Source organism: Falco cherrug, chromosome 14 (genome assembly GCF_023634085.1).
Source record: "Falco cherrug isolate bFalChe1 chromosome 14, bFalChe1.pri, whole genome shotgun sequence".
NCBI classification, from domain to species: Eukaryota; Metazoa; Chordata; class Aves; order Falconiformes; family Falconidae; genus Falco; species Falco cherrug.
In genome coordinates this window covers 525,965-553,095 of record NC_073710.1, presented here as the reverse complement: position 1 = coordinate 553,095, position 27,131 = coordinate 525,965, and the positions used below count along the sequence as shown (strand labels likewise).

Sequence of the window (27,131 nt, the reverse complement as noted above, 5' to 3'; positions counted from 1 at the left end):
TCTCCTGTTAACAAGGCGGGAAATCCTTGGGCAGGAAGAGATTGCATTAGGCTAAACCCTGAACTCCATCCTTTGAAGGTACTTGTTGCTTTCTGGGATTTTGCGTGTTTCCTGTCCTCGTAGCTGCTGCTGTCAGTGGCTGAGAAACTTCTGCAAGAGGAGGAGGAGATGGGTATGTGTGTGAGGTTCCCTTTGCAGCTGAAATGTCTGGGAAGACTAACAGGAGGTGCTAATGGAGGAAGGGAAATCATAACAACATCACTGAACACTCCCACTAGAAGTAAATCTGCCTTGGTATTCCATAGCTGGATAAGAAATGTCGGTTCCCAGCCACTCTGTGCTGAGTGAGTAGAACATCAGACTGCATCTTAGTCATCTCCCTTTTGCTCTAAGACTGTTACAAGCCACAAGACTGAAATTCTGTGCCTGCTGACACCCTGTAGACTTCAGAGTAGGCCAGGACCTCCCTTCTGGCTCCTGTGGATGAGGACACTGTGAATAGCATCAGGTTTGCCGTGGGTGTGGTGTGCCACCCCAAAAGGCTAAAGAATAACAAATGCTATTAGTCCATTTCCTCATTGCCCCCGTGTGGAAGAGTTTGAAGTTGGAATGGGAGCTGCAGGTGTGTGCATGCAGGGAGAAATACAGGAGACATTAAATAAACACAAAGTGTGTGGGAGGGAACAGAGCAAAGGCTAATAAAGACACGGGCATGCAGGAGGAATTGGAAGCATCATCACTATTTTGTAAGGAGGTGGAACCTTCACTTGAGGAGGGGTGGCACGTGGTTAGATGTCTGCACCTGAGTTTCTGTGTTTGGACTGGCTTCCATGTACCTGCAGGAGCACTTGTCTGTTTCTCTTGTGAGTATAAAAATGCTTTGAGGTCCTACAGACCCGCAGAAATCAAGTTATCTGTGACAAGATCCAGGAAATGCTTGGAGCAAGTAGCTGCTTTGATGAGTGGAGAGCTGAGGGTAGGGCAGAGGCTGCTCTGTCGAACACTTTTTCCAGGAAGTGAGATGGGGAAGCTGGGGGCTGGATTTAAGCTCTCAGACTTTGCAAACAAATGCAAATTGCAGCACAAGGTGGGAGCTCTGCTTATACTAGGAGGTACTGGCTCTGGAGAAGGCTGTCTGCTGCCAGACTTCCATCACAGATGTTCGGCTTGGTGACAGCATGTTGTGGCCTGCATTCCCTCAGGGTTCGCCCACTAAGCTGTACAGCAACCTGCTCTAAGATTGAATTGATTTCCCCCCGCCCCCCCCTTCATATGGTAGTGATATTGCAGCTATACACTGTGTGCTTTGTTTCTGTACAAGATAGATAAAGAAAAAAAGGATGCTGTCTTTCATTAACCTTCCCCTCCTTCTCCAGTACTCACAATCCAGTGCAAATGTGCTTTTATTTCTTCTATTCCCATGCAGTTTGAACTGCTCACCTCCATGAAAGCCCTCCATAAGCACATAGACAGCTCACAGCTGCCTCTAGAACTGGATGGAACTTTCCCTTATTGCCACCGGGACTGGTTAAGCTTCCGCATGGTGAGTAGGATGTCTTGTATCTTTTGGTATCTGAGAGCAGAAATGGCATGGTAATGGAGCTGAAGCAAGAGGGGCCTGTCAACAGCTGAACCTACAAGCATTAAGACAATGGTTCCTGTAATGCTTATGTATGCATATTATTCATTTATCAAAAAAATACTAATAACGTCTTCATGAAATGTATGCACACTGTGGCCTATTGGCCTGACTGCAAGAACTAAAATTTTAGGTTTTAACTCATCTGCTTGAAGTGCATCAATTCTTCCTTCCCTTAAAAATACAGTCAGATCTGAACTCTGTTTTGTTGTGGTATACAGTGGCACTTTTCTCCAGTTATACTTGGAGGCATAAGGGCAGACACTTAAAAACTAATTTTAGGAGAAGATGTTAGTATCATGTTGCCATTGAGCTAACAATTAATAACTTGAGCATAATAAAAATAGTTAGATCTTATTGGGTTTGGAGCAGGTTCACCAGACCAAGCTAAGAGCTCTCTAGTAAAAACTGCAGTCCTTGCACGAAGGAGTGAAATTTGGAAGTTCCTGATAATCAGTTCAGATACTTTGAGGATCTTTTTCCTCCTTTAGATGTAATTGACTTATTTACCGAAGCTGTCATCAAGAATTCTTTAGAAAGCATCTAAACAAAAAGTCAGAGAGGGTTCAGCATTTGGAGGAGCACTGTATTCCTCTGCAAGCGGTGAGGTGAGGAAACAAAAGCTTCCCCATGCAGATTCCATTCGGTGAGTTTTAGGAGAAGGTAACAGTAGGAGGCAGTACCAGCAATATGTTCCTTCTCGCTGTTTGGCTGCTTTGAGTACGCCTTGTGGTGCTGCTTGACTTTTGTACTTTTCTTCAGAAGAGTGGTGGATCGAGAGATCTACAGTGACCCGTACCCAGGTGTGGATCAGAAACAGCCCAAGGTGCAGGGAGGCTGACCGCTTTGTGAAAATGGTCGAGCTGACCCAGGTTAAACCTCAGAGATAGAAAGGTTGAAACTGCAGCACCCAGACACGGTTTATAAGGAAGGCAGCCCTGGAAAGGGCGCTGTAGGGATCAATAAGGAATTCTGCAGCTGCTGGTGCAGCTGATCTCAGGCAGGACTCAGGTGTTGCTGGCCACGCAGCAGTGTATATGCAGACTGCCAGAAGGCTGCAAAAGTAGCATCTCTGGCACCAATACCCAGCTCTGTGCACACTCACGATGTAGAGGGAGCATAAGTTCTGTGGATCATATGCCTGTTGAATCTTTAAAAGCTCTACTGAGAGATGCTTCACACACTGAGGCTAGACAGGATTAAATCTCTGTAAATCTGCACACAGATTGGCTGTCTTCACTTTGAGTTTGACTTGCTTACTCTGGTGGATGACAGAACCATCACCTCTGCTTCCAAAAGTTTCAGTGGTCCTTTGGCTCTGACCTCACTGCCCAGAGTGCTGCGTGGCACACTGCAGCATTGGAAGCAGGTTAAGATATCAATAATATCACTGTGTTGCCGGTGGCAAGCTTCAGCGGTTAGGCTTAGCATGTGCCAAATGTTAATTTATCTTTTCCACCTTTAGAACCCATTTTTAGAACTTGTTTCTAAAAGTACTGGTATGAACTCATCCTGGTGCAGTAGAGGAACAGGAGCCTAATCTTGGTGCTTAGGACTGAATTAGAGAATCTGAGGTTTGTTTGGCAGTGAGGAAGCAGAGCAGCTTTGCAAGAAGTTACGGATTAGTTTTGTGGACAGAGCTGAGATGCTCAGTCTGTGCAGAAGGGTAATTCTTGAAGGGAGAAGCATGAGATCAGGCTACTTCTTATTTGTCTTGCATCTTGACATCCAAAATGTTACAAAAGGGGGTTACTGTAGGAATTAATCTGTAGGGGTTGCCTATTTATACAACGTACTATGTGTGATAATGACCCGCATGCTCAACCCCTTTAGATCTGCAGCTGTGTGGTAAAGAGCATTTATTTCCTGTCTCAGTGATCTCACCTGCATCCTGCCTGCTAATCTGGCGCTGCTGGGGCTGTTCCAGCACTCCAGGGAGGACGGAGTTCAATTCAGTAGATTCAAACAGCTGCTTTTTTGTTTTGTTTTGAGCATGGTTGTTTTGGAATAGCTGTTTCTCCCTTCTCTGATTTCAGTGGCTAGAAGGTGGCATCTGACAGTATTTAGGCTTAATATCACTGACTCTTCATGTGGGTTTTTTTTGTCATGTTTCCCCCCACCCTGCCAGCCCCCTGAAGAAAGGAGGGATTTCAGATTTGTCAGTAAAGTGCTTGATTGTGGAAGCTTTCCAGTTTCCTAATCTTCAATGTAAACTACTTCTAACATGAAGAGAAATGATTTAAAGTAGAGAAATGCCAAGTACTTGTTCTGTATTTTGTTCCTCCAAAATTCACGCGGAGTGATTAATCTTAGTGGGAAGTTAACTGAAATGTGAGAAGAATGTGGGGACATAAATGAACTGCTTTTCTTTTCTGTAAAGTCTGACCTGTACAAGCCGTGAGTATGCAAGTTTATAGGGTCTGCGTAGAGGCCTTGGTATAGTGTGATGTATCTGAATCCTCTGCTGGGCCTCTCCTTGCTGATACAGCCTCACCGAATGGTACAATTGAGCCCTTGGGTTAATGTGTTTGATCCTGTCTTGATTTCTGCACTTTTAACCTGCTGCAAGCTGAAAAGACAGCTTTCCTGACAACTGTGAGGCAGTAATCTCCACTTTGGTCCTTTCTTCTTGTAGAAACTGGAACATTTGCTACAAGGATGCCAAGGTGCTTGTGCCTTCCTCCAGGGAGCTATTCATAAAGTGGAATCTGGAAAATTACCAGAAAGAGCTGAGGTAAGCTTGTCCCTCACCCCGTATCAGAGGTGGATCTGCGACAGAAGAGTGCAGGAGGCTGGGTGGCTGCAGAAAAGATGGAGCTTTGAGTTTGCAAGCTATAGTAGCAAAGTATTCAGAGTGCTGTGTGTCACTGTGGAGCTGTCAGAACAGCTGGACTAGTAGAGACTAATCCAAACACAGTGATGGAGGCTCCATGGGATATAGAAGCAGGTTCTCTGATCCCTCACCATCACCCAGGAGACCTCCTCTTCAGCTGTGCTTGCTGCTGATGGGTGCTTGCTCCAGCATTGGAGCGCATTCCTAGCAGCTCCACAGCTGTAGCTCGTCCTAGCTTTGGGTTGTCTAGTGCTGAGCAGCTGCCTCAGGCTGTGCCACACCATGTTTGTTTGAATGGCCTGGAATTAAGTTAGGTGACAACATAGTGTTCACCAGGCCAAGGCTGTGCTGTGGTTCCACCTTCGTTGCCTCCAGAACAGAGTGGGAAAGAAGAGAAGGGCATAAAGGCCAAGGCTGTGCTGTGGTTCCACCTTCGTTGCCTCCAGAACAGAGTGGGAAAGAAGAGAAGGGCATAAAGGCCAAGGCTGTGCTGTGGTTCCACCTTCATTGCCTCCAGAACAGAGTGGGAAAGAAGAGAAGGGCACAAAGGCCAAGCCTGTGTTGCGCAAAGGTTATATTCCCCTACCCTTAAGCAGCTGCTGTACCCCTGATACAGTAAGAAATTGCTGCCAGCTCTGCACTGGGGGTCCCAACAGTAAAGCAGCAGCAGCAGATCACAGTGGCCTCTCAGGCCCTTCCTGCACATACATGTGTGTCCACAAAGCCTTCATGTGCGTCTTGTCCCACAGACCGGAGCCGTGTGGGCCCAGGCTCTCAGACCAGCAGGAGCGTGCTGTGAGGGGCAAACAGGGCTGGAAAGCTGCTTCTTGGTGTGGCCAGGACATGGAGTGTGGACAATGATAGGAACTGAGTTTCGATTTTAGCCTGGTGGGGGAAGTACTGAGAGCACAAGGAGCTCTGTTTATCACTTAGGACTTGGCAGGCTTGAGAGAAACGGCTGTGGGAACCAACCTCCCTCTTTCCTAGGGTAGGCCAAGGTGAGATGTGGTTTGTGTATGTTTTGAGTTGGGTGCTGGTCTTTGCCTGTTCCTTCGTTGCCTGTAGGTTGCAGTAACTGCTCTTCTCACTCTTGCAATCCCTCCAGGAGGCAGCTGTGCTGCTGAGGAATTACAGACAGTTGATGAAGAATGTTCTTGAAGACGCGCGGCTGGTCAGGCTGCAGCTGGAGGGTGGAGCACTGCTGGCCAGACTAAGGAAAGAGGAGTCTTGTGTCACCCTCACCCATGACTACAGGTGAGCCCCAAGAGTGAGAGAAGAGGTGGAGATGAGCAAAAAGCAGGCAGTGGGAGTCTCTGTCAGATGACCCATTGTTGGTGTAGGCAAGAGAGCAGCTTTGTGTAGTATGTGCTTTTGTTGGAAACAGCAAAGGTGAAAAGCATAAGGGAATTTTACTCTTACCCTGACTGCTTTTTCCCCAGTGCAAAAACTTGTCTGGGTGGATTCACTTAGATGTTTAAAGTTATTTTTCCAAGCCAAATCGAACTAACCTTCTGTAGCGGAGAGAGGGGTGAATATTTTTGCATGCCTCTAAAACACAAGCCTTGATTGATGATGCTAGTGATGAATGTTTAGGTCCAGGCATTATCGCTGTGTGATTTACCAAGGCACGCCCTATGCAAGGGGATTTCCAAGGACCTTAACTGCGAGGAATGCTTTCTGACTGAAGCAAGCTCTGATCTCCTCGAACATTGGTGTGGTTTGCGCAAACAAATACCCGCTGCCCATGTGCAGAGTTGGTATGAGAAGTGGGGACTAAGAGAGACCAGCTGTTTGAAATCCACAGAGCATTGCACAACTCCTGTTTGTGCTGTTAAAGCACCTCAAGCCTATCAGCGCGTGAAGGCCTCTGTGCCATGTGCTGTGCAAACAGCAAGTTAGAAAGACAGCCCGTGCACCCAGGAGCTTCCAGGCCAACTGCAAGAGAAATGCTGGCATGTGGGTGCAGATGAGGGCGTAGAGGACAGCAGGGTGGCATGGAATGGCTCCGGGTGTCTGCAGCCTTGCTCTGGTTAAACTGTCTGTTGCCATTGCAAGCTGGGAGGTTTTAACGGGAGGGAATGGAGAGAAGATAACAAAATAGCTTATAGAGTATCCACCCAAACACTAAGAAAACAGCACTTCTCTTTGAAAATGCAGCAAGTGAATGACAGTGCAAGTTGCTACCTGTCAGTGGGAGACAGGGGTCGGCATTTCAGTGCCGAGTGAGGGGAGCGTGGGGACAGGCTGTGTGTTTCCTCTCCCTGCTTGCTGTGACTGCTGTCAGCAGCTGTGGCGGGCCGGACAGACGCAATTCTGTTGCTGAACTGGTGAAGTACGCTTTATGCAGTTTTGCATAGAATTAGTACAGTATATAGCCTTTCTATTCTGACATGATTTGAGAAACACACATTATGTAGGCTGTTGTTTTTTTATTTATGTTATTTTAAGCAACACATAGCAACTTCAGAGTCCTAGGAGCATGGGGAGAACATGCATGCTTTTTATGTTTTATTTTGGTTTTAAGCTAAGCCTGTGTTCTTGTGCAGGGAAATGATCAACTTTGAAACCTGATCTGGCAGAACCCCTAAGGGTAATTTTCTGCTTTGGTTGCCTTAGGAAGGGCAAGGGTGGGGGATACACATTTGATTGCACAGTGTTTGAGTGCTTGCGGAGGCAGTGTAGCATGTTCTCCATTTAATTTGGGTTATACGTGTTGCCTGCCAGTATGAATGGAGAGTGTATGCTGTGGGTCAAATGTATGTGGTGCTCTCCAGCCTGAGAAGCGTAAACGAATGTAGTGGGAGAAAGTCAGTCCTCTGCTAGCCTGTGGAGTAGTTGCAGAAACTAAAATCCATGCGGTGTTTTAACTGAGGAAATGCCTGCTTGTCGTGTAACTCAGAGCAGAGGACTAAAGAAGTCCACTTTTCTTTTTTCCAGGATCCTTTTAAATGGGGAAAACTCATCACTTGGCCATAGAACTCTGTATAAGGCACTGTTGGTTTTGGAGTCTCCATGATTCTGCACTTGTTCCTTCTCTTCAAACTGGCATGCAGATATTAAAGGTTCTGAGCTCTGCTAACTCTGTAAAGGCTTCTATGCTTATGATTTTCAAAGGCTTCTTTGAACAGATGAAGTCAAAGCAGGGCAGGAACAAAATATTGTAGTCAGCCTACTAAGCTAGCGTGGAGTGGCTACTGATGTGTGTGGGTCCAATATTAGATTTCTGACTGCTGATATGTGAAAATGGAACAGGACTGGTTGTGTCTGTGCACTCATCAGGGCCTGTTGTACTGCTTTTCTGAACTTTGAATTGTAAAATCTTAATCAATGCTTAAGCCTGTAATTCCACACCCACCCCCCAATACTTGAAATCTCAAATTATTTACTAGAGTGAGTCAAATTACTTTACCTTTCTGAGCCACCTTTTAGCTCTGTGTTAATCACATGTCCCATTATTTTAATGGTTTTTTGTTGTGGTGCAAAAGCCTGATCAAGCAGAGTCATGACTGCCAAGACTTTGTAGGCAGAAGCTGAGGCCAGCTGTGAACAAGTGACTGTCAAAATGTGCAAGAATTGCACATAAATTGGGGGGGACGGACGGACGGACACGACTTTAAGAGCATTTTGCTGGACTCTTAGCTCCACTTAATTAAAATATGCCAACCAGAAGTGCAGAACTAAAGGTGAAAAACATGATTTTTTTAAAGACACATAAAGACAAACCCAGCTGCACTGTCACCTTGGGATTAAACAAGCAAGAGATTGACTTGCTTTTTTTTGCAGGGGATATGTTTTGCCAGCTCTCACAGCTGACTTTCTTACTAGTTTGTGGCTTCATGTGGCATAAAGAATACCAGGAGGTGGTAAGAACAGAGATGGACAAACCCGTCTGAAAACGCCTGACTGCCGGTTACAGACATTAGGCTAAAACAGGCAAGGAAGCAGCCTTGTGCTGTATGCAGTCAGATGTTATCTGCCAAATACCTCTCAGGAGCATGCAGCAAACAAGGCTGGCTTTAGTCTTTCTTCAGTAATGAAACTCTTCCCTTGGGCTTGATTTTGGCATGTTTCCATGCTCTGCCCTTCTGGAGAGCTGAGATGCCCTTCGGAGTGTTTGATGACACAGGGCAGTGGGATCTCATTGCTGCTTAGGTCTGGCCCGAGCTTTGCGAGGGTTTTTGCTAAACCAGTGACGCCACTCCTTTCCTGCAGAAATTGAACTCATCCCATCAGAGATGTGGTCATGCAGGAGAGGCGTTGTGGTGTATCTGTTTGTTTCTCTGACAGATCTTTTAAGAGCCTCCAGGAGTCCTTTCTGGATGGTCACATCCTGAGGGGTGCTGTGGCACCACAGCAGTGACTTTGACTGGTAACACTACTCACCCTCTGTTCCCAGTGAGTGAGCTGACAGTCTCCATACTCCTTTCTCCACCAAGTACTGGTGTGAGAGCCTTGCCCATCCAGCTGCTGAGCCACAAAGGGAAAGAGGGACTTCCCAAGCAGTCATTCTGGATCTCAGCTTTTTCCTGGCTGAGAAAGGAGGAGCCGTCTTGCCAGAATGCGCATCCTGCAGGCAACCCATCACAGGTTGCTGGCTAAGGGGATGCGGTGTGCTCAGCTGGTCCCACAACGCACTCCCATCTCCAGGAGGACCAGGCTGATTTTGGACTAGAGTCGGAGTGGGTGTGGTACTGATGAGCCAGTATCTTTGTGGCGCCTCTGTAAGTGCTGTAATGACAGCTTTGGCGCAGGCTGGCCACCCAAAGGGGCAGGTGGACTGCTGAAGGCGGCATTGCCACTTATTCATTGTTGGTGGAACTGGCTGGCTTTATATTTGCCTTCACACCATCTGCTGCTTTGAAGGCTAAGCGCATCTCCAGGTCTGTTAGCTGGAGGATTCCAGGTTTTGCTGTCCCAGTCTTTCTGGGGATTGAAATGCAGAGCTGGTAGGCTAGCTGCAGTTCCTGTTGGTAAGTGTGGACAAATGCCACAGAGACATCCATTGCTTTGATGCTGTTACTACTTAGTTTTGCAGTTTTGGAAAGGAAATTTTTAATAAACATGGGTTTTTAACGTTACATAGAGTTGGCTAGCAGGTGTGTCTTTGGCTTCTGTGTATCTAGTGTATTGATCAACCAACGTGTGGCTCACAGGCAATTCACTAGGCCAGTCATGGAAGGTGGACTAATGCATTGCTTATTTTGTGGTAGATTTCAAAGGTTTCTCCAGGCTTATGATGGAAGTGTCAGAGAAACTGCCAGAAGCAAGGCAGCAGCAGTGAGAGCTATTACTAAAGTGAAGCAGTTGTGTGAGGCTGGGCAGTAAGGCAGGGAGACTTTTAACCTGGTTTTTAGCCAGATATTTTCCACTGTTGTTCTCATTATTATTGCTCTTCCAGCATAGTCAGGAGGTGGGAATGCTTGCCTAGACAAAATGTCCAGTGGTGCCTTTTGTCCTGTAGATATGCTATGAGTCAGAAGTGGAGTAAAGTACGATATAAACATTTTATATTAATATAAAGATGCTTTATACTAGTTGAACCAGAATATACCTGGCACATGTCCGGGTCTGCAAGTAAACCTGCATTCTCAGTATGGCACAGGAGCGGGATTGCATCATGCTCTGCATGTTGGTGGGCAAGATAGCCACAAGGCTGGATGTGAGAGCTGAAGGAAAGAGAAAAACCTCAAATGGTGAAGGAATGACCAGGTTGGGTGCTGAGCTCTGTGCAACATGGAACCAGAAAAAAACCAATCTCTTCCCCCAAGCTCCTCATCTGAAAAGAATTTGTGCTTGCAAGCTGTGAATAAGCAGCTTATAAATAGATGGAGGAGTGAATTCTCCTTTTGTTTGAAGAAGGCAGTATAGTTAGTCTCTGTACTTTGAGGGTGGAGTGGCTAGAGCCAAGAGCTAGTTTTGTGAGCTGGTTATTTTTAGTATGGCTTGGTGATCTGGTTGGAAGCTCAGGGTGGGGACCTGAGTTGAGCAGGGGCAATGGGCAGTGCAGAGCAGACTTCGGGAGCAACAGCTGCCAGGCTCCTGATGCTGGGCCTGACTCAATGACAGCAACAAAGACGGCGATCATATGGCTGACAGCCTCCACAGTGCTTGTCCCTGGCTTCCACACACAATGCTGAGGCACTAGGTCTGCTTGAAGCTGTGGTCAGTTAATGATGCAGTGAGTTATAGCTGTGTGGTGCTGTAGGAGCTCATGTTTGTGGGTCTTTAGGAAGACTCCTATCAGTAGCAACTCCTGGGATGCTCCAAGGCAGGCACGTGCCACTCTGCAAAGCGGTTTAGAGCTCCTTTTGGCAGAAGTAAACTCAGATAATGTACAGACTCTCAGGGGCTCCAGGAGGGCCTGCCTGGAGGACTGCACAAGCACTGTCTGAGGCTCTGTCTATCTGGGGTAGAAGCAGAGAGACTAAGCTGATCATCCAAAATGTGAGACAAGTTGGGGGTGAGGGTAGAGGGGAGACAGCTGTCTGGTGTGTAAGTCCCAGTCTGTGGAGACTGGGATGGCTGGCATTCTTGGTTTGGAAGGTGAAAGGTGTGCCCCTGCAAACTGACAGCCTCTGCCATACACTGGTGGTCACAGCCAGGCAACCTACATCGGGAAATCCTTCCTGGAGGTGTTACTGCCATCTGCCACCCCCTTTCTGCTTTAGAGGTGTGTTTGTTTCTGTCTGTGCTGTGGCCAGTTTGATGGTTGCTGCTCTATGTGTTTATACGTTTTCAAAATAATTCCGTGCTTGTGTAGTTCTCACTTTCCTGGTTTGCTGATCCAGGGTTTGCTCATCTTCCTGCCTCCCTGGGAGCTTGAGGAACCTCTCATGCTGCCACTTGCCATAGTGCACGTTCCTGACATGGTCCTCAAGAGGCACCTTTCATTGGTAGGTGTCCCATGCAGTTTTCCCCTGGGGACCTAATCCTAAAACCTTCACCTCTTGGGTAGGACAAGCTCTCAGTATACCTTGAAGTGAGAGGAAAAAACATACTTAGATCCTGGCCTCAAAGACATGTGTTCTGCCATGAGATGCCTGCGCGCTGCTGCTGGCAACACAGAAGAAGGTGACAGACACTAAAACCTTTGGCCCTTAGTGCACGGGTGGCAGCACCCTTCCATAGCCTTACTTGCCTGTGTTAGGTGGAGGGAGGAGCGCACGGCAACATTTCTATCCAAACACATACCGTGCTGCTTGGTATTCATTTTCATTACAGTCTAACCTGTTCCCTCTGTTTGTGTGGTGGTTTTAGCCTGGTAAAAAGCACTTATGCTTGCATTTAACAAACCTCATGGCTCTGCACATAAAGGAGCGTGGAGCCGTTGCCATTCTGAGTGTATGAAGGGCTGTATGGAGCCAGCTGTGGCATTTGCAGAGAGGTAAAAGATTGCAGAGTTCTGTCTAGGTAAGTTTTCATTGTTCTTTTAGGCTTTTCATGAAATTATCCCCCTCAGCTCCCTTTCTGCTGTTTATTTTCTGCTGTCTTATGTCCTAAATCTTCCTGGGTTCAGTGGGAATTTACCCAGAAGACTCTGGTTTTGCTTGTTCTTGTTTGCAATGTCTGTCGTGCCAACAGGGTATTAGGTAATTAATGACACACAGTGTGTTTTATCTGTTTAAAAATATTATGGAAAAAAATTGCAAAAATTTTCCAGCATAGGATGTTAACTGAACTGCCTGAAGTTCCTGGCTCAGCCCAGACCATCCCACAAGCGCTGTTTTTGATACGGCTAAGTTTGGGTAGATGTTTCTGTTGCTGGGGTAGTTAATAGCACAGTCACTGCTATTATATGTATCATAAACACTGGGAGTGTGCAAAAGGAGGACCTATCAGGGAAATAGGTATGTGGCTTTAAGTGACAGTGGGTATATATTTGAGCAGAACATCTTGAAGCCCTGGTGGTCCTAACTCCAGGAATGGAGCTGTTAATACTAGTGCAGTTGACCTAGATAACAAGTGTAAACATAAACAGGTTAGTGTACATGGGACGAGGTTTGGAGGTAGAAGCTGTTTACAGCTGGTAGAAGACCACAACTTGATGCTTGGTGTTCCCAGAACAGTGTTTCCACATCCTATCTCAGGCTCCACTGCAGGATGAGCTCTCCCCATAAGCATGCTACTTATTGGTTTGGGATTTCTTACAGTATTTTTTTTTCCAGTCAGTTTTATGAATCTTTCTGGGATTTAAAATCAACCAGAGTCTGAATGCAGTTTTATTGTAACTGAATGCAAGCCAGGCTGGGGAAAGAATCAAAGGTCATGGTTTGGGACTGCACTTGGACACTTCTTTAACTGTATGCATCTATCCCTTTGCTTTTAAAGGGACTTCAGAGTATGTTTCTGCTAAAAACATGTTTAAATGAGCCGTGCTCCAGAAGAGAATTCTCTCAGCAGTTATGGTCTGCGGTGTGTTGTATTAATTGGATGAGTTCCTCCCAGTGCAGGTGCTTGTCAGGTGGCCTGGTAAGGAGGGAGTCGGTCGGGTCTGTGGTCTCAGCTGGATCCACTGTTCACATCATGAATGGCTGGAATCCCACAGGCAATCCCAAACCTGGTGTTTGCCTTCTGTGCCTTTCTAAGGACACTTCAGGGTTCTAAAAACTGTACCCAGTTCTTTAAATACTTTTATTAGGTAATTAAAATCACTGTGGCACTTCATGTGCTGCAGAGAATAATTACAGTTTATTTAGCAATATCTGCATTAGCTTCATCATGGCCAGTTTGAATCTTAACCTCAGCTGCCTGTGAAGTTTTCAGCCTGGAGAGCAGGAGCGTGCATTTGAGGTTGACCACCTTTTTGGGGATCATTGCAAATACGGCAGTTATATAGGTTGCTACCAAAATGCATTAACGACTGAGAATGGCTCTAATGCATTGCTCTTCCTGTGAAACAGCTCTTGGGCACGCAAGACTTCCCTTGCAAAGTAGGAAAGATTTCTTCCCAAAGCATTGTTCAGGATGTTTAAACGATTTGTAGCCAAGGTATCAGCATAGATGATCTGGGCAACGTCCTTGGACTAAACCATCCTTTAAATCTCCCGGCTGCCAGAACCTATTAATTTTCTGCCGAATCCTGTAGAGACATCCACAAGGGCAGTTTGGCACCAGAAGTGGAAGACTAGATGAGGCCAATGTGGCAACATCTGACTGTGTTTCTTCTAGGTTACAGAATGATCAGGGATATCTGACTTTACAGGGCAAGTTAGCTGTGATATTCTTGCCTAAAAATCATCAAGTACGCCAGCAAAAGTCAGTTATGTGTTGTGTTTCTTCCATTCGTGAATTCTTGCCATTTAAAATTAATCAAGGTTAGTCAGAGGATGAGCTCTGAATTTAGCCCTCGCTTTAGATCTGTTATTCTTGCTGTTGGTTAGAGCAGTTTTTCAAGGGGCAGGCAGTAAGCTGCAGAATGGTGATGGTTCTGCTGCCTCCTTCCCTGCGCCTTTCTATTTGTGTCTCACTGGCAGCGGCAGGCATGGCTCATGCAGCACCTGCTTTTGCAAGCCTGCTGGATGCCTCTTCTGTGGCCATCAATTTTCAAAAATAAATCAGGTATTTTGCTTTGAAAACTAAAGTGTAACTCTCCAAGACTAGCTTTTTTTGAAGGATGGACTCAGACAGAAATGGTCTCTCTAAATTATAGGTTTAAAATTACCCTAGCATTATACAACAGCTTGGCGCTTCTCCAGAAAACTGAAGACGTTTGGAACCTTTTCCATTGAAATGATAATTGCCCAATGAAAACAGGATTTGGGGAAACATAAACTGACATCAAGCTACTCCTTGTTACTATAAATTATATTGACTCTGCAGTATTGCAAAATTACTTTGAATGATTTGACCATGGAAGAATGTAGTGAAAGACTTATTACCACACTCACCTGCGCAGGGAAATTGCAATGCATCCGAACAGATCTAAGCTTAGACAAGACTTTCCACTGACTTCAAACAACTCTACTTTTCTTCCTCACAGTTGCGCAGGCCACTATTAAAATATCTTTAAGGTGCTTAAAAACCAGGTGTTTCCCTTTGTGTGACAGGATGGAAGTCACTTTTTCTTCTTCAACCAATTTTTCACTATTTTGTTTAGTCCAAGCTGCCTTGAAGCCAGTGAATGACAGGGATGAAAAAGTCTGACTCTGAAAAAGAAATAGGTGTTTATGCAAGGTATCATTTACCCATGAAACTCCTGTTGCAGGATATTGCTGAGTTTACTGGCATACTAGAAATGATTGAGGAAGAATTTTTAAAGATGTGGATCAGCAAATGGATGGGTAAATAGGTAAACAGACATACAGAGATTTGGGAGAACATGCTTAATGCCCAATCAGTACCTTCTGTGAGCACTGGAAGTGCCGAAGTGAACTGCAAAAACAAACTTTCCCATGGACTGTGAGCGATGTCTTTGTTTGGCTCACTTTGCCCATCTACTTTATGCTACAGGGTTGGAAAGGCTTATATTTTCCTCTGTGTAAGAGAGTAAAAGATGGATGTTAGGGATAGAGCCCGTCAGGCTGGTAAAAGTGAACTGTCAGAAGCTGACAACGTGTGAATGGAGTTACCTTGGAGATGCAACGGAAGACCAGCAACTAGACGTTGAGGTTTTAATGAATGCCTGCCAAGCGAGGCAGAACATGTGAAATCAGCATGGCCAGACCCTGAAACAAAGAGCTGAGGTGCTGGGATGCTGGAGGAACTCAGCAGAGGAGGAGGAGGAGGAGGAGGGATGGTGGTAAGGCCACACCTGAAGTCCCTGTGGGGCTCTGAGCCCAGAGGAGCTGTTTGGAAACATTTTTCCTGGGTGGCTTGTGTGTAGTCACTCAGCAAACCATTGGCAGGACCAAGAGAAGAGGCAGCCTTGGGCTGTGCCCTGATAAGTCTATCAACAGCCTGCGCAGGCATTCACAGAAAATAAAATTACTTAAATGACAAGAGTAAGGGATTTTAAATAATTATATATATGCTAAACAGCCCCACTTACAGATAAAAAATAACTAATTTCCAGCCCTTTTACCTTAAATGAATTCTCTGTCCAGTCCCTGCTCATAGTATAAACTCTCAAATGCATCCTAGACTGACTCTAGTTTGAGCTGCCTATGGATCAGTAAGGTATTCCATGTGTGCATTCAGTAACAGGACATCACTTTTGGTACCCTTGAATCAGGGGAGATGGAGGGAAGGTAGCTGAGTATATGTAGATGTGTGTAGCTGCTGCATTTGCCAACACCTGGATCACATCTGATGGTGCTGAGGGCTCGGTTCTAAACTGGTAGCTTGCTTTTTCCCTGCCACTCTGCTGCACATGCAAGGAAGTCTTGGTCTTACTGAGATCTTTGGAGTCTGGCTCTTTATTAATATTTCCAATAATATGGCATAAATCCGTCTATGGAAAAACGTGTGTGGGGCCAGAAGAGCGCTGTCTGGGGTGGATTATTTTTTCAGTCCTTCAGCTCAGCAGCAGGCAGCTCACCCAAGCTCATTTTCTTCTCCTGAAGCGGGCTCCTCAGGGCTCAGGGGCTGGACTGGCAGTATTTTATTACTGCGTTTTTGAACCTGACTTTCCCTGGAGTGGTTTGCTGGTCATAAGTGTGCTCCAAGAGACTGGTCTTGTCCACAATGCCTATGAATTCGCCTCTGTACACAGTAGGCTTGTGATAGGCTTATTTCTGTTTCTGAAAAAATATTTGCATTTGTTTTGTAATCACCTCCTGTCCCTCTACCTTGAGGGTGATTTTTCCCACAGTTGCAGTGCTGTCTTCAGGAAAACCAGTGTTTTGTGACTGGGAAATGTGCTGCCTGCTGTGTATGAATCTGTAGCATTTAGAGCCTTGCAGCCCAAGTTATGACTGACTCCTGTCAAGGAAAACTAGTCAAAATTTGAGACAGCTGGGGTCCTGTTTCCTCCATCAGGCATGGAGAGGAGTGGAGTGGGACTCCCTGGCTTCCTGCCCCTGTATCAGGCCACACTCTGCGCTAGGTCAGCTAACGTAAGACCTGGAACTCTTGTTTCAAGTTTCTATGCCATGAGGTTACCAACTTGGAATATCTTGTTAAGCACTGAAACCACGTATGCTTTCTTTATCTTGGGCTTGGGTGGATGTATGGGCTCCCGTTACAGACAAGTGGGTCAATCTAGCTTGTTGAAAAGCGCCATCGGAGAAGTAGGATCAACACCAAAGTGATTTCCATGGAAGCTCAGAGAAAAGTTAGAAAAATATTTTGCCTTACGAGAGCATAACCGCAAATGTGTGCATGTAACAGCCTGTAATGTCTAAAGTTATAAGTGCTTGCTTGTCTGTGCCGGTGGGAGGAAGAGCATTTGCTGTGTTGCTGTGCTTTCCTGAGTGGATGAGAGCATTAAATTAAATTCCCCAGCAAGGACTTCAGAACCACGGGAGTAAGACCGAAGGGTGTCTACCTGTCTGGCCATCGGTACGGTGGTGCTTTATTCAGAAACTAGGACCTGACAGATACACTCTGCTGCACAAAACCTAACAGCATTAATGTTGTTACCAAATATAACTTTCAGCGATCTTCTGAACTGTTTCTCATTAGCTGTCCTAGCTGTGTCACTGCAGCTGATGGGAACTGGCCTTCAAGAACCTGCTTTGTAAACACACTTTTCAGAGCTCGGCTTGGACAGTGGTTATGGCTCTGCCGCTGGAAGCCTCCTGGGTTGGATCTGGGTCTGTCCCTGGGAAAGGATTACAAAACAGGAGGCTCATATCATCACTGTTTGTTTACAGTGGTTTTGGGAAACGCAGGAGCGGCATTACAGCTAGGATCTTTCCATGGAAGCTTGCAGATTCTCTGTAGAGAACCTGTCTCCTCTGCACTGCGGTAGCACTGATCTTAGTCCAGAAACAATTCGGGTATTTTTGGCTGAACTTTGGAGAAGTTCATTTGGTCTAATGGCATTTTGAAGAGGAAAAACAAAAGATTCTAAGAGCCTGAGGTTTGAGAAGTTGGCTGTTGTACACTGGGTGGAATTCTGAATGGAAAAATCCTGTGGATTTCTGCTATGCAAGAGCTAGTTGTCCAGACCCATTGCACTACCTCATGTCAGTTAAGTACTACCTAAGAACTGTGGGGTGGTTGCCACTAAATGCTCATATTCGGCTGCATTTCCTATGTTCAAGGTTGCCTGCAACCCAAGACATAAATAATCTGTATGCTGAATTGATTGTATTAATTTACATTTACAAAGCTTTAAGAGTTTTAGCTATCTATTTCATAAGTGCTTTTGATAATTTTAATAATATGATAAAAAAAGCCATGCTGTCATAAGCCAGAAGGTTGTAAGACAATTGCAAAATGAAAGCTGGTTTAGGGTGAGTATGGGAGATGGTCAGGTGGCTGAACACGCCAGCGCAGAGCACAGCCCAAGGAGGCTGTATTTTGTTGTAGGTGTCTGTTGAGTCCATATATAGTAAGAGGAGGGAAAATATAATTTATAAAGAAATATAAGAAAGAAAGAATAAGCTTGAATGCTGTTCTGTCTCTTGAATCCTGGGACAATTCACCCGAGCCTGTGTTGCACACATCTGACAGGAACTTGCTAACATTCATCATCTTGCCTAGACCCTGGCAAGGGGTCCAGCAGATCCAAAGGCACTGGGCTCCAGCCTGAGCCCCTCCATTCCTGCCTCTACATGAGGATGTTGACTTCTGCTGTGGCCGGGCTGGCAGGGAGAGTGCTGCCTGGTGTTGCCTGTTGGGCTTTGGTCGGCGCAACTGCCTGTGGAAGACGGGGAGCTCTGTCTATGAATCTTTCCAGTACGACATCATAAAATTGAATTTCTCTTGGTGCTGGAGTGCTGGACACTTTGCATTTTTGTTTGGCTGATAGAAATCCTAAGAGTGAGTGGAGCATCAGGTGCTTTATGTTGTTGTCACTCAGGAGAAATATGCTTCTGAGTCGTTGCTTATTTACTTATTTAAATTTAATTCAAATGGTGTTTTAGACACTGAGACTGCCTGACCCTGTGTTTTGTGAAAGCCCATTGAGGCAATAATCTGTATTTATGAAAAGCCGAGTATCCTGTCTGAAAGTGTGACAAGGACAGTAAATTTTGCAAGGAGCCTGGCTGGGAGGAGATGCTCTTGTCCTTCCTGCCAGGTTGTCTGCATTGGGATCAGAGTGGTGAGTCACAGGAATGTGCAGGGACCAGCATTATTCTCCTTTCTGCTTCTGTTCTCCGTAAGGAGATGGCTGTTATGGGAGGGAGGACGACTGAAGTGCTGCTGTTAGCCAGGTCACGTTTGCATGAAGTGCTGGGGGAAGGACCTAATGCAAAACCCCTGACCAGACTTGTGTCCCCTTCCAGAGACGCACTTGATGCTGCCAGTGTGCTTTATAATCGAGTTGATGAGGGCGTTCACCGGCTGGTGATGCTGTCAAACAAACGCATTCAGGAACTGGAACTGGTGATGGAGTTCGAGAAAGTGGAAGAGTGTTTTAAGGAGGTAAGGCCTGTCGGTTCCAGTGACTACCTGCTGCCACCCTCTGACCGTGCGTCCCGCAGCAGGTACTGGGCCTGTTGGTCTCCTGTGTGATGGTGTAGAGTGAAGCCTGTAGGTCCTTAAAAAGAACAACTGAACATAAGAATTTGACATATTTTTTTTCTCCAGATGTGAGATTTTTTTTTTCAGATGTGCTGAGAACCAAGGTACTGTTTTGACTTGTATCTCCTGATGCCAGGTGAAAGTCTCCTGGCTGCTCTTTAGGTGTGGGTCAGTCAAATGCCATAACAATCTGTGATGTTTTTCCATACTTGAAGACCACACTGTAGTGGCTCATCGGTAAGCTGTACACTTGGAGGCGGGATGTCTTTTTATGTTGTTGAGCAAAAATACCCTCCCAGCAAGACTATTGAGGAGCCCTTCTTCATGCTCCACCTTGAGAAGCAGCAGAGTGATGACAAGCTGGTGATGAGTCTGTGTGTCCCCTCTGGGCTGTAGGTCCTGCAGGGTTTGCCTACATCCTGCTATGGAGTGAGCCATGCACTGCAACCCCCACGCGAGCTGCCCATCCCTGCTGTGCACTGTGTTGTTTAGATTCCTGTGCAGTACTCGGGTCTCTGCTATCTGATAAGCCCCAGGCACACTCCTTCCCCTCTGGGTGCAGCCCCAGGCACACTCCTTTTGCCTCTGGGTGCAGCCCTGCACACAGGCTCGAGGCAAGGGAGCAGCCTCCTGTCCTTAGCCCAAAAGCCATGCTCAGCCCTCCCCACCTCTCTGCACTTCTGTGGGAGCTGAAGCTTCCCTTCACAGGGTGCTGATTGAAACTCTTCACAGCTGTGGAATGATTGAAGAAAACAGGCACTGGCTTTCAAAAAGACCTTTGCAACCTATAGCTGTGTAGGTAGAGGACCTTAAAAACTCATAAAGTAGCTCAGGCTGCCCGAGTGTCCCTTGAGGTCTGATCAGTTCTTTCAGTGTTACAGATGCCTAAGCCTGAACTCAACCTCGAGATTACGGAGTCGCATAGTCTCTGTTGCTGCAGCTTGTCAACAGTGAGAAGTTTTATTTATCACTTACTACCCTGTGTCTGTGAAGGGTTGTGTGCTCTTTGGAGCTCACCTTAGGAACCTGTGTCCTTAAAGATCAGTACTAGGACCAGTTTCGCCATTGCTCTTCTAGGATTCTGGGCTATTCTCCTCTGGAGAGAACTGAATTTGCAAAGGAGGCTGTAGCCTGCCTGATGTTTTCACAGGCCAAAGTGGATCCAAGAGTTTTAATGACTTCCCATTTGGAGGTAGACGCTCAGGCGCCATGTACTATGTGTTCAGGACAAGAAGTGTGATGCAAGAACCTAGAAAAACTGCCTTAAACACACAGGTTCCTAATACCAAACAGAAATGAAAAAATGCACAAAGGCAGGCTCTGCAGCCTGCCCCTGCTTTAAGCTGAACTCTCTTTTGATAGAATTAAGCAAAGCTAACTGCTCCTAGCTTACTTTGCTTGCAGATCACCAGTGATGGCAGCAGCTGCTCCTGCTTTTAAGCCTGCCTAGGAGCTCTAGGCAGCAGCTGCAGTAAGGGTCCCATTCTGGGAGCCCACCCCCATCTTCTCGTGGGCTTGGTCTGTGGGCACAGACCCTCTCTCAGTTCACAGGACTAGGAGTTTGTCCTTGACTGTGGGGCTGAGTTGAGATATGGATTTAGATAATACAGGAAAACAGGATGCATGGGAATTAAGAAACATTTAGCCTGTCCCTTCCCTGAGGTGCAGCTATGCCTGAAGCATTGCAGACCAGTTTACTGATGAGTTTTTAAAACCCACTGTTGATGGAGATGCTGTGTTACCCTGCCCGGCCTCCTGTGTCTGCTTTGCTTTTAGGACGCTTTTGTTAGTCTTCTATCCATGTTTGAGGATATGGACTTATAACTGCAGCAGTGGCTGGGCGCTGCTGAGGAACCTGCAGTTACTGCATAGCTTTGCAGTGAGCTGCTTTCAGAAAACCAGTAGGTGTGAGTCCTAGAGAACCATGAAACATTGCAGAAGGGGGAGAATCTGTCAGTACGTTCATACTGATGTAGTTCATGTCCTGCCAGTCAGAAGAGGGAAGTGATGTAGGAAATCTGGCTGCGGGGAGATTTTATCCCACTTGGGGGTAACAATAATAAGAACATAAGGCCAGCCTGCAGGTTGCAGAGCTCGCATTAGGTCATGGCTCACCCGAAACAGAGCCCAAGCAGCTACTTGCTGTGTTTATGCCTAAGGCTATTGAGCAATAGCAGAGCTTTGCAATTACTCAGTAACTTGAAGTGGAAAGGCTCCTAGCAGGAGGCTCAGGCTGAAATGCTAGGATGGGGGGAGAAGTGTACATGCACATTCTTTCCAGTAATGAAATGACCAGTTAAGAGAGCAGTTCCTTGCTCTTTCCACATGAAGGCCTGCCCTGGTGAGTAGCACAGGGTGACTAATAGTGGAGCTTCTCCCTTTTCTCCTAGGTCAGCGGTTGGATTGAGAATGTTGGCAGAAAACGGCTAAAGGAAACAATCAACCTGGATGATTCTCTGGAGATGCTGCTTCAAGCACAAAAGCAGTTCAGGGAGTTTGATCTTGTTGCCAGTGTAAGTGTTGTCTGATTGGAAAAATGTGTTCCCCAGGGTCTGATTTGGTAGCGTATGTGCCTTGTACATGCTCAGCCAAACCCATGATGCTAAGATGGCATTGGTAGAGGGTTCATCACCAAGGTGTGTGTCATTCCTTAGCACTGTTTAGCCTCCCTGCTCTCTTGTAGACAAAGCCACCAGCTCAGCACATTAGTAGATGGTATTTGCCAGTCTTCAGGAAAATAACTACTGTGATAGAAGATGGATTTTTTTTGGTTACTCCCTTGATGTGCTTGTGACGCTGCCTCTGATCTTAATTGACCGGTGGCCTTGCTGCATAGGCCTTTACAAGCTGCCATATAGGCCTTTACAAGCAGCTGTGTGGCTAACATAAATCATAAAAGAGGTCAGGGTTCTCTAGAATTATTCTGTAAACAAGTACACCCCTGCTCCTGTGATTTGAACCTTAAGAAACAGTCTAATTAGCCCTAGCTATTAATGACCTTGAAGACTTATCTACTGTCCGTGTCAGGTCTCTATCCTCAAACGCAATCCCATTTTGCTTTCAGGAATATTGCAGAAGAGGGCAGGAAGCACTAAAGAAGATGGATCGATGGGAAGACTTTCCGTCTGTGGATGTGCATTCTTACAGGGGAAAGCTGCAGAGCTACAAAGATCAGTTGGAGGAGTTCTGCACTCAACTGGATGAAAACAGGCACCGAATCTGTGAGACGGTCAGGCTGTACGAATTCTTTGACAAGGTAAGACAAGGCGTCTTCTGCACAGAGGACGGAGTAAAAAGCCTGCTTGGACTCAATCCAGAACTTGCTTGTTTATGAAAGGTGTGAAACAGTGTGTGTGCACTGACAGGGAGCTGGACCTATGACCTGTCAAAGCTCCGTCATGCTCATATGTCTGCAGTGATTTTTTTCAAGTCAGTATGTGGAAGAAAGGATGGATGTGTATTCAATAAAATGTCTGCATGTGTTAAGAACAGAGGTCTTCCTGTCTCAGCTGTAGCTTTAGGGCCCCTCTCATGGCCACAGCAGACAGGATTATGGTGGTGCTGGCTCTGACAATAAGGGCCAAGAGATTGGTTGCTTGTCTTGGTCACCATGCCAGGGTAGGCTACCTGCCTTGTGTTCGTGCTGTGTCCTTACACGCTGGTAAATTCAGCCTGTTGACACATCAGGAGTAGCACCCTGTGATTCAGCCCTAAATATAGCCCAGCTTCTCTCTCGTGGAGGCCTGTGTCAGGAAACGGAGCACCAGAACGGGGTGCTGGGAAGTGTGGCTGAGCAAACGAGGGGACTGGGTTGGCCCAGGCATCTGGAAAGCAGGAGGAGGGGATGTGTGTGGTGACTGTGCTGAGTGCCTGGCCTTCTCACCTGTTTGATTTAATGCAGATGCGCCCATTCAGCAGACCTGCAGTTGGATTTCGTGTCCTTTAATTTCTAAAGTTGCAGATGAATAAACAGTAGGATTTTCTAAGTGCATTTTAAAATACAGCTTTGGCAAGCACTGAAGGCCAGGGAGCCTGTACTCCATTTATTCCACACTTGTACAAACATTAGGTATTGAGGTTCTCAAATTCCAGAAAGAATAGACACTAAAAGTTAAGCTGTACCAGATGTAGGTGGCACTTAGCTGCTGTCTCTGAGCTGCCTTGGCAGCCAGAAGTGCTCAGAGGAGGGGGAAAGAAATTCAGTTAACATGAAAACATCGAGAAGCATCCTGTGCGAGGGAGGAAAGTAGAGAAAGCAGCCCAGAACATTGCTGTCAGGACATGTACGGATTGCGTTTGTTTGGTGATGCTCTGCAGGTCTGCTCTAGATCATCTGTACAGTTTCTTGTGAGGGTGCAGAACACTCTTGCTATGGGAATATGTAATTTACTTTTTCCTCCCTGCAGTGGAGAGAAAAGTGCCTCTCATGCTGTAAGAGAATGGCAAGAACCTGTGCTCTGCTCACTCGCTGAGCACAGACATTCAGGGCCTGCTCTGGTCCCTGAACACCCCTTGCCGTCATGGGGGGTACTCGGAAGGATCCTGCTAAGGATGGCTTTTGTCATTGTTCTTCTGATAAACTGGGCCACGTAAAGGTGCCAGCCCTGCTCGGCATATTGGCAGTTCCATGGCCAAGCCAAACGTTGGTCCTGTATGAACCCACCCCGCCCAGCCTGGAAATCTCTGGAGCACCAGACCTGGACTGTAGCACACGATGGCTGATCCATTCTCTGTTCAGGCATGGAAACCACATCACGGTGGCAGCTCTTGGGCTGCCAGGATAGTTGGTGATACGTGTTCTTCCACAGTTTCAAAGCTTTTCAAAGCCTGGGCCGTTCTTAGAGGCTCAAGTGTTATACAGACCCCAACAATGGCCCATTTCTTTTCTTAGGGCATCATAGCACCACTCATACAGCTTCTTTTTGGTGGATGACAACTGGGGATGCAGTCCTTGGCAGCAACAGCATCATCCCTCTTGGTTATGCCTTTCATGATGCACAGCCCCAGTGAAAACTGAACGATAGCAGCACAGTGTGTCTGCACACCGCTTTGGTGTGGAGGAGAGGTATCTCGCTTAGTGAGGGAGGAGGATTCTGATCTCACTGGTTTCAGAACTATAAACAATGCCAGTGTTGTAAATATAGCATGTGTGTATTCTGAGCTGATGGCCAACTGAAACCAGGGGTTGGGGGTTGGGAATACATCCTGCAGCTGTAGGATGAGTGCAGAAATTGCTGCGCAGCATGAAAGTTCTTTCAGTGCTGGTTATTTTGATCTTGATCTCCAGAATACTTTCTGCCTTCCCAAAGCAAAGTCAGTGGTGTAGTCTGGGAGGTGGGGGGAAAGCAGAAGATGTTATCTAAACTGATTTCTCTCTTCTGATGCTGACCTTCTCTTCTGCTTTGACCTTCCTGCAGTGATCTTGTCAGTGTCAGCCTAACCCTATTCTCTCTCCCCTAATATCTGAGGGGGATAACAACAGCAGAAGTCTGCACTAAGCAATGTCCTTGATTTTTCCTTCTTGTAAAGAGCCTGTGGCATGCCAGACCCCAGGATTTAGGGAAGAAGCCTGAAGATGCATAAGCAATGTACACTGCAGTAATGAGCTGGCAAGCTCAGATCTCTCCAGACATCTCAGCGTGTGCCAAGGGGAGTGGAGCACCCACCACGGGGATCATGTTATTCATCCCTCATGTACTTTGTTGCCTACTAGGAATGGGAGGCTCTGCTTGCTGGACTTTCTTGTGGTGGGGCAGTGTTTCATAGGGTGCTGCCTGTGGCTGCTGGACAGGCCATGGGACAGGACAGCACAACCCCATATGGTCCATCAGGAGGCTGTACCGTGTTTTTTCACTGCCTGACAGCTCCTGATGGCCTGTCAGAACTCCCTGCGGTGAGGCAGGCTGAGCTGGGCCAGACCACATGGAGCTTGCGCATGGGCTGGCAGGGTTCCCTCCCCAAGGCCATGTCCAATGCCAAGCTGGATGTTTCCATTTGTCCCCACTTCCTTTGTGGCAGGAGCTCTTGGTGCCTGACGGGAGCTGGATGACGGCTGGGCTGAGGCCGGCGGAGTGGTGTAGGAAGCTGCCTTCCCCATCTCTGACTGTGGACGGAGGATTGTTTTCCAGTACCACAAACTCAGTGCGGGCATACTCGGGGACCTGCCATCTTCCTGTGGCATCAGGCCTGCTCTGGCTGCTGTCCCTTGCTTACTCAGTTCCAAGACTGTTGGGATCTGGCACCACACAGTGCGTTGGGGGAGAACTGGGAAGCTGACCAAGCAGGGGTGTGTATGTTGTACCAAAAGCACTAATGTCTGCTTTTTTCTGGGGTGCTTGAAAGGGCATCCCCCAGTACCCTTCTCTCCCGCTGCCTGTCCTGGCTTCCCGGTAACACTGCCATAGGCACACCATCAGTGCCAGGAGGAGTTAAGAGCAAGTCTCCCTCTCCTTGCTCACCTTGTTAGCCTTCACATTTTTTCCTTTTTCAGCCTTTCTTTGGGTGAAATTATTTCCCAGGTCGCTCTTATATCCCAGGTCTTTGCATGCTTTTGACTTTACCATAAGCAAAGTGCCCAGCTGCCTGGACCACAGGCTTGAAACGGCCATGTGAGGGCTGTGCCCCCTGTCAGGACCGCACCTACCTAACTCGCAGCGGCATGTCTAATGCACTGGAGCACACAGCGCAGTATCTGCCAGCCCTGGGGTGACCACCAGTCCTACAGAAAGCAGTAGTGAAGGTGTGTGATACTTGCTGGCAAAAGTCACTCTGGAAGAAAGCAGTGACCCAACCAGAAAGGGCAGAGTCCCATCGCACCGGCTCAGCGTCTGCACACCCTGCAGCCATGCGGTGGTGTGGGGCCCGGAGCCTGCAGCTGAGCTGCCTGTATCATTACAGGAGGGCCTGAGGCAGCTCCAGGGGCTTTTTCCTGCTTGTCAGGATGTTGTGCAAAATGCTGCCTCTTTTGGTGCTTGGGAAAAGTATGGGCATTGCTCTGCCCTGGCCTTAGGAGCCTCGTACAGCTTGGGCCCTTACTTTGCATTTGCTTTCCGAGAGAGGCTCTTGAGTCCTGCTGCTCAGGATTCGTGGGTTGAGAAATGGTAGTGTTTCCGCTGTTGGGATTTCTTTGGGCTCTGCTCCGTGAGCTGTTCTTTCAGTGGTATTCTGTCAGCCACCCTTGGATCCCTTCCCTCAAAGGACCCCTGGCTATCAGCCTGTGCCGATTCTGGTTCCTCAGTAGTGATCTCCAGCCATCCCTGGCTTCTTTCTGCTGCTTACGAGCTCAGAGCTCTACTTGGAGCAGGCGGATTGTTGGCCCAAGCCCTCTCCATCTGCGGTGACATCCTCGAGGAGCAAGGACCGGGCTACCTGCGCTCATACGTGCATCTGCCCCCACACGGGTTCTCCACTCTCCTCCTCCGCTGGCTCTCCTCCTCCGCTGGCTCTCCTCCTCCGCTGGCTCTCCTCCTCAGACACTTCGTTCTTTGTGGCTTAGAAAACAAAGCCTTTGGCAAGTGAAGGAGGTGCCTGCCCTTCCTGGGGGAGGGCCAGCTGGCCTGCATTTGATTATGGCAGTGCTTCCTCATCCCTCCCCATTGTCCTTGCTGCTGTAGGAATGCCAGCCTTTTTTCATTCCATCCTGTGAACAAGTGTTGCTGCTTCTGGGGCCCACAGAGGGGTTGGGGCCCTTCTGCCCACCCCTCCTGCCCCGCTGGCAGGAGAGCCTCTGTGCATCTCCATGCACCTTCCCTCCGAGTCGCATACACCCCATCCTAACGCCGACAGCAGACAGACACTGCAAAAACCCTCCTGGAAGTACCAAGTGCCCGGCGCCCCAGCTGACGTGTGAGTTGTATTGAGATTGTTTAAAACAATGTAGAGAAGGCTTTTCACGCGGTTGCTTGTGCGCGTCTGTATGCATCCAGCATGAATCAGAGTGCTTTGTGTGCATCTTTTGTGCACTCACACAGAGCCCTGCGGGCTGTGTGCATCTTTGCATGGTCCCTCTGAATCCCAGGGTTGTGCTGTTTGTCCCTCAGTCTCTTTATTAGAGGTTATTGCATGATCGTTTCAGTGGGCATAATTTAA

General features: G+C 47.2%; 1 protein-coding gene across 4 annotated transcripts in view; it reads left to right on the top strand.

Annotated features, from left to right (window-relative positions):
* The window catches only part of PLEKHG4 (pleckstrin homology and RhoGEF domain containing G4), an 89,579-nt gene that overhangs the window by 39,928 nt on the left and 22,520 nt on the right, over positions 1-27,131 (top strand). For all 4 annotated transcript variants that reach the window (XR_008735141.1, XM_055726889.1, XM_055726888.1 and 1 more), the window contains exons 8-13: positions 1,427-1,543; positions 4,275-4,373; positions 5,578-5,726; positions 18,806-18,944; positions 21,434-21,556; positions 22,108-22,299. Coding sequence is in view for 3 of the 4 variants with exons in the window: in XM_055726889.1 (XP_055582864.1) it covers positions 1,427-1,543; positions 4,275-4,373; positions 5,578-5,726; positions 18,806-18,944; positions 21,434-21,556; positions 22,108-22,299 (819 nt within the window). In the remaining variant the exon portion in view is untranslated. The remainder of the gene's footprint in view (positions 1-1,426; positions 1,544-4,274; positions 4,374-5,577; positions 5,727-18,805; positions 18,945-21,433; positions 21,557-22,107; positions 22,300-27,131) is intronic.